At 34.7% G+C, this 17,076-nt stretch overlaps 1 protein-coding gene across 1 annotated transcript in view; it reads left to right on the forward strand.

Annotated features, from left to right (window-relative positions):
• Positions 1–16,406, forward strand: part of LOC150089184 (stromal interaction molecule homolog) — a 112,352-nt gene extending 95,946 nt beyond the window's left edge. Inside the window, exons 11-14 of the mRNA XM_090389670.1 lie at positions 411–589; positions 7,410–7,493; positions 10,573–10,849; positions 16,025–16,406. Of these exons, the coding sequence (XP_090245796.1) occupies positions 411–589; positions 7,410–7,493; positions 10,573–10,849; positions 16,025–16,382 (898 nt within the window). The 3' untranslated portion in view covers positions 16,383–16,406. The remainder of the gene's footprint in view (positions 1–410; positions 590–7,409; positions 7,494–10,572; positions 10,850–16,024) is intronic.
• The last annotated feature ends 670 nt before the right edge of the window (positions 16,407–17,076 follow it).

The following is a 17,076-nucleotide window of genomic DNA, read 5'->3' on the forward strand; positions in this document are numbered from 1 at the left end:
GGTCATTTTTGAAAATAGGAGGAGGAAATCCCGGTACCCTGGATATTGCCTCACCCAAGTCCTACAGTTCATTGAATGTTTTCTATAAGTATGGGGAACTTAGCCATAAGTTTCTAAACCAGTATGTTTTCCAATATCAGTCAAGTTCTGTGATATGTGTACTGCTCTTATTATTTCAAACTGTCTTTAGAACTTAAAAAGCAAGCACTTTCAAGTTATTTATTTATTTTTTGCTAAACTTAAAAGCTTAAAATGTGCTGGAAATCATTTCGTTATACATGCAGATGAAATTATTTCCATCACAACATTTTAGGTTTTAAGATCTCTAAGTTACTGAAGATTTTAGGTTTACTGTTAAATATTAATTAATCTCTATTTCTTTATAAAAGTTTTCATCGTAACTTTTTCAGAACTGCACTTTCTGAGGTTACCAAAGATCTCCAAGAAAGGCTTCATAGATGGCGCCAGATTGAATTACTCTGTGGTTTTCCAATTGTACGAAATCCTGGTTTATTACATTTGGAATCACTGCTGTTGAATGACTCTTTAAGTGATGCTATTTCTGTTTCTTCACAGTCACATTCATTAGGTGAGTACAAGTTAACCAAATGAAAAAAAGTACATTTAAGCCACCCTTTTTTTTTTAATTAAAGGGATAGTTTTTTCTGATTATTCTTGATATAAAATAAAATTTAGACTTCAAATTTATCTTATGCTTCCACTCTCCAGTACGAAGTTGCAAATTGCTAACAAATTCCTTTCAACATATGCCAATGCTTATTCAGTATATACTAAAAGTGCACCAGAAGCATGTAGCTAAATTGTATCCACTAAAATGATATTGAAATAGTATATAATCACTACACTACATGTTTTAAGTGAAAAATAACAGGAATGCTGAAGGCTGTCTATTATTGTCAGAAGTAGCTATGGATTTCGTTATACAGAAAGTATTGTTGACCTAATTTTACTGTTTTCAGAGCACGAAAAAACATCGTTAGAGTAGAAAAACAAGGATGACAGCTTTAATCAATTGGTCATTGTCTGCCATTAACTCATATTACAGTTGGAGGGTAAGTTGGTTGGTTGTTTGGTTTTTAGGCGCATTAGCAACTAAGGCCATATTGCTCCGGGGATATGCGGTGGTCATTCCCTGACCTTTCCACATCCTCCGTATTTGGTGGTCATGGGCTCGAACCCCGGTCTAATCAAGAAGCAGTGTGCTATGCACTGCTGCTTCTGCCCACCTGGCTACGGAGGCGGCCCAGGAGGGTAAGCTCCTAACAACTAAAACTTGACATTATTGTGGCCATAGGATTTTGTGACGGGAGGAATTTTTATGTGCTTTCTTCACACCATGATCATCTCAGGTGAGGGTTATTCAATTTTTTTTTTTTTTTTCTGAAAACTGATTTTTTATTCAGCAAACAGGCACAATAACCAAAGAATTCATAGTTTTCTCACATAATGTATTGATGCTTAATTACCTAAGATGCTGATGCTTCATGCCCTTAATTGCCTTACCACAAGTACTAAAAACAAAAGAACAACCAAAAGGGCCTTTGCCTACATCTATAAGTATAAGTGAAACACTCATTTGGGCATAGAGAATAATTATATATATACTTTGTATATATAAACAATGTATGATTTGTAAAATAAATATAGTGTCTATAAAGATGGAAATGAAAAGTACAGAAAGTGCCTGAACTAAGAGAGCTTTAAAGGAAAGTAGAAACTGGAAGTAAAGTAGTGGTGAAAAAGTAAAAGAATTTAAAAAACCTAGGGCAAAAATGAAATGGGACTAAGGAAGCAAACAATATACAAAAAATAATTTGTACAAATAAAAAAGAAATAACACTGTATTCAGATATGGGAGGGCAATTTTAGAAAGAGGTCGAATAAAAGGATGGCAAATATGCAAAATCTGAATACAGTAAATGAAGAAATTATATGGCCAGGAATTTCATCACTGGACTACTGATTAATTAATAATCTAGAAAGAAATTTCTGACATAGTGGCCTAGGGTGCCAAGAAATTTCTTGACCAAGCAATACAATATAGTGATTCTGTTTGATTTCATATCTTGTTTCTTTTATTTTATAAAAAATCTGTAGTAGCACTTTGATTTACAGGGGACTAAATTCCTGGCCATGTATCATTTCTTTGTTTACTGTTTACTTCGTTTACTGACCCTGTGAACTAGATGGTTGTCAATCTGGAATACAGGAGATTTTAAATAATGAGTGCTCTTAAAATGTTTGGCAAAAGGCACAACAACCTGATCATCCAGTATATTTGTATAGCCAGCCTGATTCATCTTGGTTGTTATTTCAAATAGAGGACTCACTTCATAATAGTTGAAATATCTCCCAAGCATTACTGATCCACCACAGCTTGTACAACACCTTGTGCACAGTTTTGATAAAATTTCTCTTTTTTTTTTTTTTTTTTTTCCCTCTTGTCAATTCAGTATCATCATTAGAGTATAGGCAAAATATGGATTTATCAGAGACCACATCACAGCTTTTCCAGTTATCAAGAGCCAGTTTTTATGACTTTTAGTCCATATTAGCCAGGCTTTATTATGCACAACTATTAACATTGGTCTTTCTTGGGGCGACTACTCCAAATAACCATGTTATGCAATTATTTTTTGCAGTTCTCTCAGAAATCTTGAGATCCTTGATTAACTGTTTTCTGCAGTTCGTCTTATTTGAAATTGTGTTTTGTTTGCTAGTATATTTCTGTGTGATTCTGTAGGAGTATAATATTAGAAGTGTTTTTTGTTAAGTCCATAAGCTATAAATTTATAGCAGTACAAATGTGATTTTATAATGTAACTGTATCACATAGTACATAATGTAACTTAAAAAAAAAAGCATAACTTGTACTGCCATGAAATAAGTTGGGATTAGCATAGCATTATTATTTTCATATTTCTTGGTTTTGTTATTTTTTAAATTGAGTTTTGACTAAAATCATGCCTCAGGCTAGAGCAGCAAGGCAAAGAGCCCAAAGTAGTGGGAAGGCTTTGGTTTTTGGGGAGGAACTGCCACAGTTAGTTCTCCTACAAATCAAGATTATATTATATGAGCTACTTCTTCCCTCTTCACAAAGTTACCTTTAGCTAGACATGATGCAGCCAAAGAGGATGCCTTTGTGTGTATTCGTTGTAAAGAGAATGAGGAGTTTAAGAGCAAATTCGGTGTTCTAATGGGCTTATATGAGGGTTTAAGAAACAGGGTTAATGCTCCCGAATGAAGAACAGGGAAGGACCCACGAAGCACTCAGCTGCTCAACTCATTGCTAGAGCCCGAGCTCCAGCATCAGACAACATATCTTCCACAGCAGGTGGCAATACTTGTCAGAGAAACAGGAAATATATTGTGTTAAAGGACAAATAGAATAGAATCTGGTTTCCAAATGCTGTAAATTAGAGAACTCAAGTCATCTTGATAAGAATGCATACTCCCTTTGTGCGTCTAACTAATCTTGTTGCTCTTCTTGGTACCCTTTACAGTAGGTCTATATCTTTCCTAAAATGAGGTTTACAGGCCTGTTTTCAAAGTGTAGCCTAAACCTTGCTTTATATATAGAATATTGAAATAATCACCTCTTGTGTCTACTGGCCGAGTTCCTGTATTTCATTGACAGAACCACATGAGCTCTCCCAGCAGTCTGTCTATACTGTTCAGAAAACTTCATATCAGATTATATAGTTGCTCCAGAGTCATTTTCATTATCAGTTATATTGAGTTCAGTGCTACCCAAGTAGTATATTGCTCTAGGATCAGCAGTAATCCTAGAGCAAGGTGTTGCATCTGTTTATTGGTAATTAGATGGTACACCTTGAATTCCCAGTTTTGTACCTCAGGTGGTATTTCTTGGTCCAACTAAGTAATTTATCTAGTCTTTTTTAAAGTAGCATTCCATAGCCAAGTGGTCAGGAGCAGGAGTGCAGTAGCACACGCCCTTTGAGTAGCACACGCTCCGGGGTTCAAGCCCCTGACTGCTGAATACAATCGATCTGCCAACCAGCACTGGACCAGCGTGGCAGATTATGGTCCATTTCCCTCAGCATGAATTGCTGAGGAGGCTTCCATCCTGCAGTGGGTTGATAATGGCTGCAATTTACTTTACCCTGAATATTATTATTAATACCTTTTATATCAGCAAATGTAACAGACAAATTCACCATGGTGAGATACATTTCAACCATAGTGTATCCACCACTTCTCTATGCTGCAGAGATTTGGGCCTCTACAACCAAACCAGTTTTCTCATCCGAGTATTGGCTTCTCAAGTGGGCGTGCCACAAACTTAGCCTGCCTCCCCAGCTCCGGACCACCGCTTTGGCCAATGCTCTTAACATCGCAAGGCACTTAACATGAAAGGAGGCTCGTCACAACAGTCAAACTTGTGACCAGTCTCATCTCCTCTCCCTCCTTCTGGGACAACTGTGCATGGAGGATCCCAATGGCACATCTACCAGCAACTCCCCAGCTATGCCCTCTGCAAAGACGCTTCCATCTGTTGGACCGGTTTCTTCCTCAACAGATGCTATCTCGAGTCCAGGACTTATTGACTTCAATGAGTTCTGTCGAGATCGACAATATAGGAAAAGAATACTCAATGGGATGGCCAAGGCTACTACTATTATAATTTGAGTCTTGAGCAATGTACATTCTTAATCCAATCAATTATGTGTATATTTATGCACTTAAATGTACATCCTATAGTATGTTATATTGTTGTTATTTGGATATGCGGTGGTCATTCCCTGACCTTTCTGCATCCTTCGCATTCGGTGGTGACGGGCTCGAACCCCGGTCTAATCAAGAAGCATGTGCTATGCACTGCTGCTCTTTCCCATCTGGCTACAGAGGCGCCATAAACCTATAGTATGTATTTTGAAACAAATGGTTGTACACTCACTTAGTGTTCTAGTCATATATATGTAGTATACTCAAGTAATTTCTCCATTTTCCTGTACTCTATTTCACTTATTTATTATGCTATTATTTATTTATATATTTTTGGCTTATTGAGGCAATAATGTCTCTGTAGTACATTGTTAATTCCTGGCCACTGTGCCATGACAGGCTGTTGCAACTACTATTATGTAAATTATCATTCTAAGCATTGCAATGAAGAGTCTTCTTCAAATGTAGACACGAAATATCTACATTGGTAATGGGGTCTAGACTGAACTTTGTTGGATTCCGCACATAACACTTTCCATGAAGAGCGGTGAGCAGTGCAGACGGTCTGCAAGAGTAGCCCATAGTGTCTTGTCAATGATATACAGGAATTTTTCTAGCAGGGATAAGGAGGTGATTATTCCATTGTATAAGGCAATGGTCAGGCCACACCTGGAGTACTGTATACAGGTCTGGAGGCCTCATTTCAAGAAGGATGTAGAGCTGCTGGAACGAGTACAGAGAAGGGCAACAAGATTAGTGAATGGAACAAAGGGGTGCTCTTACGAAGAAAGGCTTAAGTTTTGCAAATTGCAGTGTCTGGAGACTAGGCACCAGCGAGGTGTATAAAGATAGAGATAGAGGTGTATAAAGCCTTGAATGGTTTAAGCATGCTCAATGTTGATGGGATTCTTCCTCTAGCTCAGAAAAATCACCTGAGAGGGCATAAATTCAAATTGAGGAAAGACAGATGTAGGATAGATGTGCGGAAGTTTGTCTTTAGCCAGCGGGTGGTTGGTTGGTGGAACAGACTTCTATCCTTTGTTGTGGAAGTTGATAGCCTAAATAAATTTAAGGCTGAGCTGGACAGGTACTTGGAATGAACGGAGGGGTGAAATGGGGGCGTGTGTGTTTTTTTTTGTTTTTTTTTGGCTGATGCTGCATAAGCTTGCTTTCTTGCATCAAATGCCTCTACTAATGCTAATTTGTAACTACTCTTTGTCTTCAACCATGTATCCATTCCTTTATTCATAGTAATAACTTTTTCCTAATGCTACAGAACATTTTTAGTGAATGTTTCATTCAGATAATCACAGTCTGCTAATGACCACTATGGTGAGTTTTCTATCCTGCTGGAAAAGGACCAGTTTTTCTGTTTGTTGTGATATACTTACCTGTTGAATCATGCTAGGTATGGTGCCGATTGCACTGTATTCTCGGTGGGGGGGGGGGAGACCCTTTGCATCTAGTAGCATCACACTGCATCAGACAATTTTTTTTTTTTACTTGCTAATTCAAGTTTGTAGGTGACATGGGGAATTTCAGTGCACCTTATGATAACATTATTAGTATAACACTTTCACTGATGTGGAATGCCACCTCTTCTTTGAACAGATACCTATTCTAAAAGGGTTTTTTTTATTTATTATTATTTTTTTATGCTTCATTTGTATAAACATGGCTTGAACATACTGCATGTGGTGTGTATACATTTTATAAAGTATTGCCACATAATGTGCTTGCATATCATTTATGGTACACAAAACTTTAAGAGTTGTCTGGCTCTTCCTTGGACCCCCTCAACATTGTGTTAAGAATAACAGCTGTCTCAGACTGATCCAACAGCATGTGATTTAGTGATTTACTTAATCTGCTCCTTCAGATGTGTGATATCATTTCATTGTGGAATCATACTTAGGTGACTTTCAGACATCACAGACATGGCAAACTTATGCTGATTGCTGCTATACTCTTAAAATGTAAAAACACAGACATTGCTCACCACTGTGCCTTCACCACCATTTATGATTTCCTTTGATTTACATGCAGCATTTATGCACTGAGTATCACTTAACAAATTCTTTAGTACCATGAACATGCATATGACAGATGAGCCTGATACTACTTACTGCTTCATTTTTGTAGCTCTTTATTTTTATCTATTTCTAAATGTGTTATTTATTAAAGTGGTATTTTCTTTATTGATGTATGTAATGGTTAACTGATTTCAGTTTCTGCATGTGTGTGTGTGATAGTAAATAGTATACTCTAGATTTGTATTAAAAAAAGGAAAATGTTAATTCATTATTCTTCCTTGTACTAGGGCATGGATAATGTCAGTGTGCAGTGTTTCTTAAATCACTTATTATGTTAGGTATGTTACCAGTTTAAAAACAAATAATAATAAAATAATAAACAACAAAAAACACTGTACATAAAGAAGAGTATAAGATATTTTTTATTTTATGAACAGCTAAATATGAAATAATTTTGTAAAATTCACACATCACTTTTTTTTCCCCCTATAATTACCACAAAATTTATTTACATGTAATGTATAAAATATTTGTATATGTGAAAGTGTTTTTTAAAAGTTGTAGAATTTATGTGCTTATGTGTAGATTTTTAATCTACAGAGCTGTATACCTTTTCAGTTCTGCTTTCTCTTAAGAGTGTAAATTTTGATGTAAAGCTTTCCTGTCTAGGTACTAGATTAAACAGAAGTGGAAGTGAAGGAACACTCTTAGATGAAGATAACCCAGTTACTTGTTCCACCGGAATTGGCACACGTATGTTTTTCAGCAATATTTAATCTTTTGATAACCAACTGAAAGGGAATGATTCTAATTATCACTATTAGATCGGTTTTTATTCCACATACAGCATTACAAGATGTCTCAATAAGTGGAAGCAGTGCAATGAACAATCACACTGACATTCCTTATTAAAGAAAAAAGAAATAAATGTAGGTGTAAATAAATAAAACTGAATCATAAATTACACTGTGCAACAAAATTTTATCTTTTTTTCTCCACGAGATAAAAGGTGCTTTCTGTAGATTTCTCAGTGTCAAATTTGAAATCGTAATCCAAAATGCCTTGTCATTTTAACATCTGATTATTCAAATGGCATACAATTTTGATTGATTTTAAATTGTGATTGGACTGTCTTATTTCACAAGTAATAAGATTGATGAATTGCTATTAATATTACTAATAACATGCTATTAAATCTCATTAGTAACGTGCCATAAATCATATAATACAGATATACACTATACATGTAACAAGCTAGAAAATAGAATATGGTGTAAACCTGGTGTGACCTACTTAATAGTATTTACCTACAGAAGTGTGATGTCAACAGTGGGAATGAAATATCTGTATTGTGGATTTTCTCTTATATGAAATGTCAGTGGTGACTTCTCTTTTCAAAGTAATCTGAGTATTGCAATGCTTACAGATTATATAATCACAAATTCTACCATAAATTAGTGAATATCTTTTTTCTATAACTAAAATTGCTTGGTAAAATGCTTGCTGTGCTGTGCAGTACAGATCTTTGGAGAAAAAATCCAGATTCGGTCCAACCACTTAAAGAGTCAGGTTTTTTTCAAGAACTGTCATTTTTATTCAGCTTTACAAACACTGGTTGGCTTATGAGATGTTTGTGACCTCATCCTAATAACATTTCTGTTTACAGTCCAGTAGAAACCAAATTTATTTCTGTTGGAATGCTCAAGTATGCTACCAGAGGAGGAGGATTTTATTTGTAATTTTGAAACAGGATGGCCAATATTTTATCTCTTCATCTTTGTCCACCATTTTGAAACAAGGTGGCTAACATTTATTTGATTTAAGCATAACCTGTTTATGACTCATTGTTAACAATTTGATTCAAAGTAAATTTTCAACTCTTTGGGTAGAAAGAGTGCACCATGTTGACAGGGTGGGTACTACTATTTCAATCTGCCATTTTGAAACAAGATTGCTTCCACTTGAAATACAGATCCAATATGTTTGAAATTCTTCTTTTTGCTTAATTTTTTTTGTTCGTTTAACAAAATTTATAGTACTTGATTTACAATATAAAATTGTCTAATTTCTAGATTATTGTGACAATGAAGATGATTTCACTGAAATCATCTTCATTGTCATCTTAAATATTATTATTCAGTAAACTGAAAGTATCTATTGAATTCAGAACCCAGAATCTGATTCACTATGTGAAATAGTATGTTCTATTTTGATCTTCTTAATTTCTATTATGCATCTTTTTTCATTATGAAAATCAATATAATACAAAAGTAACTATGATACCTTCCCTCAGAAGAAAAGCTAAAATACATTATTTTTATGTTATATAGTAAAATGACAAAAGCAATCCTAGAAACTACTAAGTAGTTTTATCTGCTTCTGATTTTTTATATATATATATATATATATATATATATATATATATATATATATATATATATATATAAGTTGTTTTGGTGGCATTTAATTCATTATTAACAAGTATACAGTGTTTATCTTTCGAGGATTATGCAATGTTTCAACTCATACTTTTGGATTCTTGGTTTCAGATCTGCCTAATATGGTATTTACATATGGGAAGTTATTTTCAGGGATTCTAAAAATGTGTTTCCTTCAAGATAGGGGCCCCCCTTCTCCTTTACCTTTTCCCTTCACTTAATAATACTTGATTTACAATATAAAATTGTCTAATTTCTAGTTTCACTGAAATCATCTTCATTGTCATCTATTGAATTCAGAACCCAGAATCTGATTCACTATGTGAAATAGTAATAGTCTGAACTTGCACAACTATGAATAATTATTTGAACATTCATATGGAAGGGCTTATTAAGGCAATGATTGAAATTTTGTTTCTCATGGAGTATTTAAAGTATGTGGGATTGAAAATTATTATAAATGAAACCAAATTAATGAATTTTTCATTATTGAAAGTTAGTTCAATTGTAAGAATGTTTGTAAAATGTTTTAAAAGTTCCTTAGAACTTGAACACTGCTTTTTTTTTTTTAAATTATATATTATGTATTGATATCCTTATTATGTGTTCATAATTAAAATATTATGGATTATTATAATCCATGTGTTTACTGACATGTGGGTTAGTGCAGTTGCATCCTTTTTATATGTAGTAAACTATGTAGATGAATTGGCATTGTGTTAATTATATCTTGTATTGTGAATACCTTCACTTTACTCATTTCACTTCACCATTGGTGTAGTGTTACTTATTCAAAGTAGTGCAACACCATGGAACTCATGAAGGTATTCACAATATGAGATATAATTAAAATGCCAACTCATTTACCTTGATAGATGATGATTTTATACATGGTTTACTATGTATAAAAAGGATGTAATTGCACTAACCCATATGTCAGTAAACTCCTTCACAGTCTAAGGCTCTAGCCAAAAATATCCTAGAATAGCAAACAGTCAGCAGCATGTGATTGTTTGCCTATTTGGTCATCTTGCTTAAAGTTCTCTGAAGCAAGTTATTAATTGTTAGTGTTGAATTTTGAAGTTCTGCAACGTTGAGGGTGGGAATGCACACTCAGCTTCCAAATAGACTATTTTGAAGCTGATATAGGTTCAGCTTTGTCTAGATTCAGGTTATTAAAAAAAAAATTTATTATTTAATAATACAATCTTTGCTATGAGTAATTTTTCTGTTCCATAAATACATTAATAACAGGAACATATTTAAATTTTGTAGTTTTTCTGTAGAGGGATTTTCCCCTAATGTGTTTTATTTTGTGTTGTATTTTGTGTTTTTGAACAAATTAAGGAATTTAAATAATCTAATAATAATAACAATAGCAACCTATTCTTTAGGAAGTGGAGCTACATCTCCAGTTAATTATTCAGTCTATGGTGTGGATATGCAAAAAACTGCTTCTGCCAACTACCCAATGTATTCTAACAGTCTGTCTGCAGAATTAAAATCAAGTGTGTCATCCCATGCTATTTTACAAATAGCTGGAGTATGTGGCTCTGATGTATTGGACTATAAAGAAGAGAAAAATGAAATAGAAGCAGATGATGATATTACAAAATTGAATTTTAATATAGCAGCAGAAACTGCCAGACCTATATTTACTGTTGGAGAAAAGTAAGTATTTTATTTATAACACACACACACACACACACACACACACACACACACACACACACACACACACACACACACACAGAATGAATTCCTGTACATTGTTTGTGAATACTAATAAAATAAGTTACCAAATCGCAAAGTAGATTTCAAAAACTAGTTATATTTAAGTAATAAATATTAATAAGTATGCAAACTATGATGAACATATTCAGCTAGCATGTGTTCACAAAAGTAAAAAAATTAATTTGTTTACTTTTGTGACAAATGAATCAGTAATTATTTTTGAAATTCACTGAATTTTAAATCTATTAGGTAAAGTGCACATTGCATTAAATTTCAGATGTATTACAGGTAGTTCCTGACTTTACGAGTTAATTCATTCCTAGTGTGCACTCATAAAGCGGATTTTATTTCCCGTAGACAATGTTAAAAATAGGTTATCAACAGTGAAATTAGTTAGCTAATTAGTTTGTTTAAACAATGATTGATTTATCCAAAGAAATGAAAATGTAGCCTGTAAAATCAAGCAAATTTTAATATCAGAGAAATTATTTATGACTTACAAATGTTAAAGAATGTTTATTCTTCACCATCGTCATCGACTAAATGCACACTCATTGATCACTCATTGTTGGCTCGCACGCGTTGGTTTGTTGCACAAGAAATTGCAACTAAACATGATTTGCATGGAGTAACAAGTTTACGGAGCTTTAAAAAAAAAAAAAAAGGAATGAAGAGAAGATTCTGAAAATTTATTTGTTTTTTATAAAATTTAAGATTTCAGTAAAGGGGTTTACTAAAAAAAGATTTCAGTAATTTCACTTTCACCATAATAACACAATTCCAGCTATCAGTATTTTCTTTGCAATAAGATTGAGTTTACTACTCGTTTATAATTGATTGCACTAACAGAAAAGCCCAATAAACCAGAAAATGCAAATTGTTTTTATTATTTTATGGTAGTGACCTCCAGAAATGTGCTTTAGAAAAATATCACAAAGCCATTCAAAATTGCTTCTTATAACGGAACATATGATAACGTGAAAGTTTAGTGAATTTTAATGATTTGAATTGGTAACTAATATAATAACTAATAAAAATGACCTTTTAGAGTTTTATATAGCGAAAATTTCAACTTCCAAGGTCGTGGAACGAATTACCAAAAAACAATGTGTTATTGGGTTCACATTACGATATTTTCACGATACGATCGTTTCTCTGGAACGGATTAATATCATAAAGTGGGGTACACTGCATTGTATAGCTACGCACATGGTTTGAAATGCAGTATTTATGAATGTTTAACATTCATTTTTTGCAATTAATGTTCGTATTTTCAATTTTGTTGATACTTGAGAAAAAAAAAAAAAAAAACTCAAACTCGGAAAGCAGGTACATATTTTTTCTCAAATCAATTTAATAGAAGTGAAATGTAAATCAAGTAATGTAATTCTTTACCATTTAATTACTGATTAATTAACTAATACTGGCATTCCCACTTAGCACTTGTAATTAGGACCATAAAAACAGAATGCCAAGTGAATCCTTCTTTAAGCAAGAGATTCATTTATAGGAAATAATGTCAATAATTTTAACTGGTTGGTGTGATCAGCATTTCTGGCTGATTTTAAGGCACCGTTTCTCTACATAACAGTAATAAATGTAACAGAAACATTTAAAGCTAAAGTTTAAATGTTTCTGCTACATAATTATAAACTTTAATTATATAAATTGTGCAGTATTTATGAATGTATTTATGAACTAATATCTGAATAAGTGATGCTGCTAAATGCTTTGGCAGGTTAGTTTCCTATTATTTGCTCATTGGAGAGAGTAGCTAGGATTGTTATGCCCACCTGTTGATCAAATCGTCGTTGACTGATAAACAATTTATCTGTAATGCTATTAAAAAACACTGACTCATATTTATAAAATGCCTTTATTATGATAAAATAAATAAATAGTGTCTAACGAGAATAAAATATAAAGTTAAAAGCATTAAAAATCATTAACACAGTAGCTTTTGGCAGCAGCAGCCGCCTTCATCAGCAATAATGGTTACAGGTTATCCGACAATTTATACAACACATATGTTTCAGCAGGTCCGCGACACGAACTATGGCATCTGCGTGCTGTCCACTTCTCATGCATTGGAACCGGAAATTGGACGGGCCACTCTAAATCGTTCGTCTTTCCTTAGGATAAGGGCTTCAAAGAGTGGATGAATGTGACAGCCCTTATCCCTATTAAGACTATAGTGTTCGGACGAACATATTCTTAAATTCTCCAGCCATTTCCAGTTCCAAAAGCCATGTGCTCTATCACAGCTTCTTTAGCATCAATGCCATCCCAGGCATGTTCAGCCACGGCTGAACCTCTGTAATTAGCAGTCTTGAGGGCTTTATCATGTTCCCCCAGGCAATCCCGCAGCCTGCATTTCGTTTCCCCCACTATCAGGGCACTTTATCAGGTGCCGACCGGGCTAGCCGAGTGGGTAAAGTACCTGCCCGGCAACCCAAAGGTCGCGGGTTCGATTCCCGCTTCGGGCTTGGATCAAAGTACTGCAAAAACCTTGGGAGGTGCAATATGGCCACAGAAGCCGATGCGCCAACAACTACCAAATCAAAAAAAAAAAAAAAAAAAACGTTATCAGGTCATTACCCGCAATAGGATCTTTGGTTGCGGACACTACTGTGTGCAACCTCTGACCCGGCAGCTGCACACAGAGTATCTTACACGAACGTAAGATATGGGTTCCGAAATGCTCAGGTAGTAGGGAATGTATGCGGTGGCAACAGGTATAAAAGCATCTCTGTGACTATTACTCCTACCTCTTAAACCTCTCTCAATAATGTTCTGGGGGTAACCGTACATTACTAGGTCCGCCGTAACACGTTTAATCTCGTTGCCTCTCTTCAGATGAGGAGCAGTGGGACCCCACCCTTTCCATTAAGGCGTTAACCACATTATTCTTGTGGCAGCTGGCCTGAGCAGTTTTAAAGTGTGTGTATTGGACACAACACATAGGTTTTCTGTAAACTTTAGTTTTCAAGTGTTGGCCTTCTCTATACACACACACACATCTAGGAATGGAAGGGCCCCTCCCTGCTCAACCTCCAAAGTAAACCGAATATAGGGTGAACCACTATTCAACCAATTGAGTATTTCTATTTCGTCTCCTCTTTATATTACCGTGAACGTGTCATCAACATATCTCTTCCATGCTCGTAATGGGGGAGGATTAGAGCTCCCCAGCATCCTGTCTTCGGACTCTTCCATGGTTAAGTTGGCTATAATTGCACTAATAGGTGAACCCATGGTCACTGCGGACCTGCTGGTACATAACCTTTCTTAATAACATAGTGGTACTAGATAAACATAGGCCAACACCTTCACAAATATCCTCACAACTTAGGGCTGTCCTATTTTTCAAAGTACTATCCCTACTCAAAGCACACAATCCAAGCCATGTTCGACGGGTATACGTGTGAACAAAGAAACAACATCGAAAGATTCCATAATCTCATCCTCTTCTATCTCCTGAGCACGGGCGAACTGTACAAATTCCCTGCTGTTTTTAAAAGTATAATCAGAGTGTCCCACCACAGAGATACAAGTTCAGCCAAAAATCTGGATAGTACATGTGTTGGACTGCCAACAAACAACACAATAGGTCTGAGAGGTACCCCAGCCTTGTGCACTTTAGGCAGGCCATAAAATCTAGGTAAGTGGCAGTCCGATGCATGCAACCTCCAGGAAACCTCCTCAGATATTTTCCCCGCCTTAAGCCAACTCTGGATCAATTTATTAACTCGTTCTAGTCCACTCAGGGGGTTCTTACAAATGATCTTATACATCATCCTATCATTTAATAAACTAAGGGCTTTTTCCTGATAATCGTCTCTGTTCAACGGTACTGTAGATCTACCCTTGTCCACACGTAATATTACAATACTATCATCTTGTTTCAATTCTCTTAATGCTCTTCTTTGTGCAGCTGTTAAGTTGTAAGCGGCTTTGCGTGCTGAACCTAACGCACATAACGTCCTAATCCGGATCTCATTAGCTGTGGCCTCAGGTAACTTGGTCACAGCTCTCTCTATACCCATTGCTATATCTGCTACGGGGAGCTTATAAGAAACTAAACTGAAATTGGGGCCCTAGACTTAATAATTCTTTCTGTTTGTTCGTAACTCTTTATCACTCAAATTATGTATGAACTCGCCCCAAGTGACTACATTACTTTCCCACACGGCTTCTTCTCTTAATCTATTGTATTTGTTCACTTGCCTTTGTCTATATTCATCCGAGATCCGGGCAGCTTTATTCACTGATCTGGACACCCATATCCAATGCACTAATTCCAAACATTCACTTAAATGTCTGGAACTCATTTCTTTACACCTCCTGGTATACATCAAATCTTTATGTAATTTACCGATCCAGATATCCATCACCTTTCTCTGGTATATTATATTAGCATGCTTTAGCTGACTGTCTTGAAATGGTAACTTCACTCTAAAACCATACGGAACAAAACTGGCAGATTTGCACCGATGCGCAAACCTTAGGTATTGCCTCTGCTTCACTTCAGTAATACATAACTTCTGAAATTGTCGGATCTCCCGTAGTACAGAATGACCATAAACCAAAAGTAATTCGTTGAAGAGGCCTCTGGAGTCAGGAACTCTATAATTCATCTGTAATGCTATTAAAAAACACTGACTCATATTTATAAAATGCCTTTATTATAATAAAATAAAATAAAATATATGTGTAACTGACTGTATAATAAAATAAATAAATAGTGTATAACGAGAATAAAATATAAAGTTAAAAGTGCTAAAAATCATTAAAAACCATTAACACAGTAACTTTCGGCAGCAGTGGCTGCCTTCATCAGCAATAATGGTTACAGGTTATCCAACAATTTAGATAACACATACGTCTCAGCAGGTCTGCAACACGAACTATGGCATCTGCACACGGTCCACTTCTCGTGCATTATCATCAGAGTGGTCAGACAGTGTATAAATGCATTTAGTTACTCGAGCAGTCTTCTTGTTGTTACATTAATGCAGAGCCATCTTAACAGTGCCTTTCCTTTATCTTTCTTTTATGAGAATTTTAACATAAATGTTTTTACTTTCTACTTACTTATATTTTCCTTCTTAGTTACCATGAAGAAACTGCAAGTAATGAAAATCAGAAGAAAATGATTAAAAGTTTCAGTCATGATAATCATTCCCCTTCAATTCAAGATATTCAGGTATCATCCCAGAAATTATCAATGTCAGAATCATGTCTCAATTTTCCTGAAAATAGCACCCATCATCAAACACCAGGCCCCTTTGGTCGATGGAGAAAATCAGGCAATGCAAATATGGTATTACGTAATAGTTCAACAAGGCCAGCCCTAGGTGAAGAAAACTTAACTGATTCGAACTCATTAAATGGAGATGAGGACCATAAAGAGAAGAAAAAGAGAACATTTTTATCTCATTTGAAGAAGCGTAAAGCAAAGACTTCTTGAATTTGTTTTCTCACACACAGTAAAATTTTATCATTTTGTTTGTAATGTACATTGATGCCATCATAATGTTGTACATCAGTAGGCACAAGTGTAAATATATTTTTTGATAATCTATCAGAGATTTTCATGTGAGAGAGAATTTTGTACATATATATAAATATATATATATATCAAAAGGTGGGGATAAAAAAATTTGGGGTTTTATTTGTATTTGTTTTTATTTGCTTCTATGTTTGCAGAGACCTAAGTCAGCAAATAGTGTTTCTTCAATGTATTTTGTGTATAAAGTTTCATTTAAAAAAATTAGGGAAATGAATGTTTTAAGTTATGCATTTTCCTTATTTATATGTCATATTTAATTGGATGCTTCATAAAATATCTGTGTTCTTGGTTTTACTGTTAGAACTTCTGTTTAAATATAGGGATAATATTCCCAGTTGCAAAAAAAAAAAAAGAAATGGAAAAAAGTTGCTAGCTAAAATTTAAAACAAAATTTTAGCTAACATTCTGGGACAAAAACATTCTTTTACATCTTTTATGTATTTATGTTACGTTTTTACGTTACATCTTTTGGATTTATGTTCAGTTTCTTCAGCAGTAACATAGATTATTTGCCAGAGGGAGAGAGTATTATAGCTAGTGCTATTGAACTGTAAATTTAGTCTTTTACATATCCTCTAAAGAATAAAGTGAG

This window comes from Mastigoproctus giganteus, chromosome 2, assembly GCF_048544385.1.
Source record: "Mastigoproctus giganteus isolate SK-2022 chromosome 2, ASM4854438v1, whole genome shotgun sequence".
NCBI classification, from domain to species: domain Eukaryota; kingdom Metazoa; phylum Arthropoda; class Arachnida; order Uropygi; family Thelyphonidae; genus Mastigoproctus; species Mastigoproctus giganteus.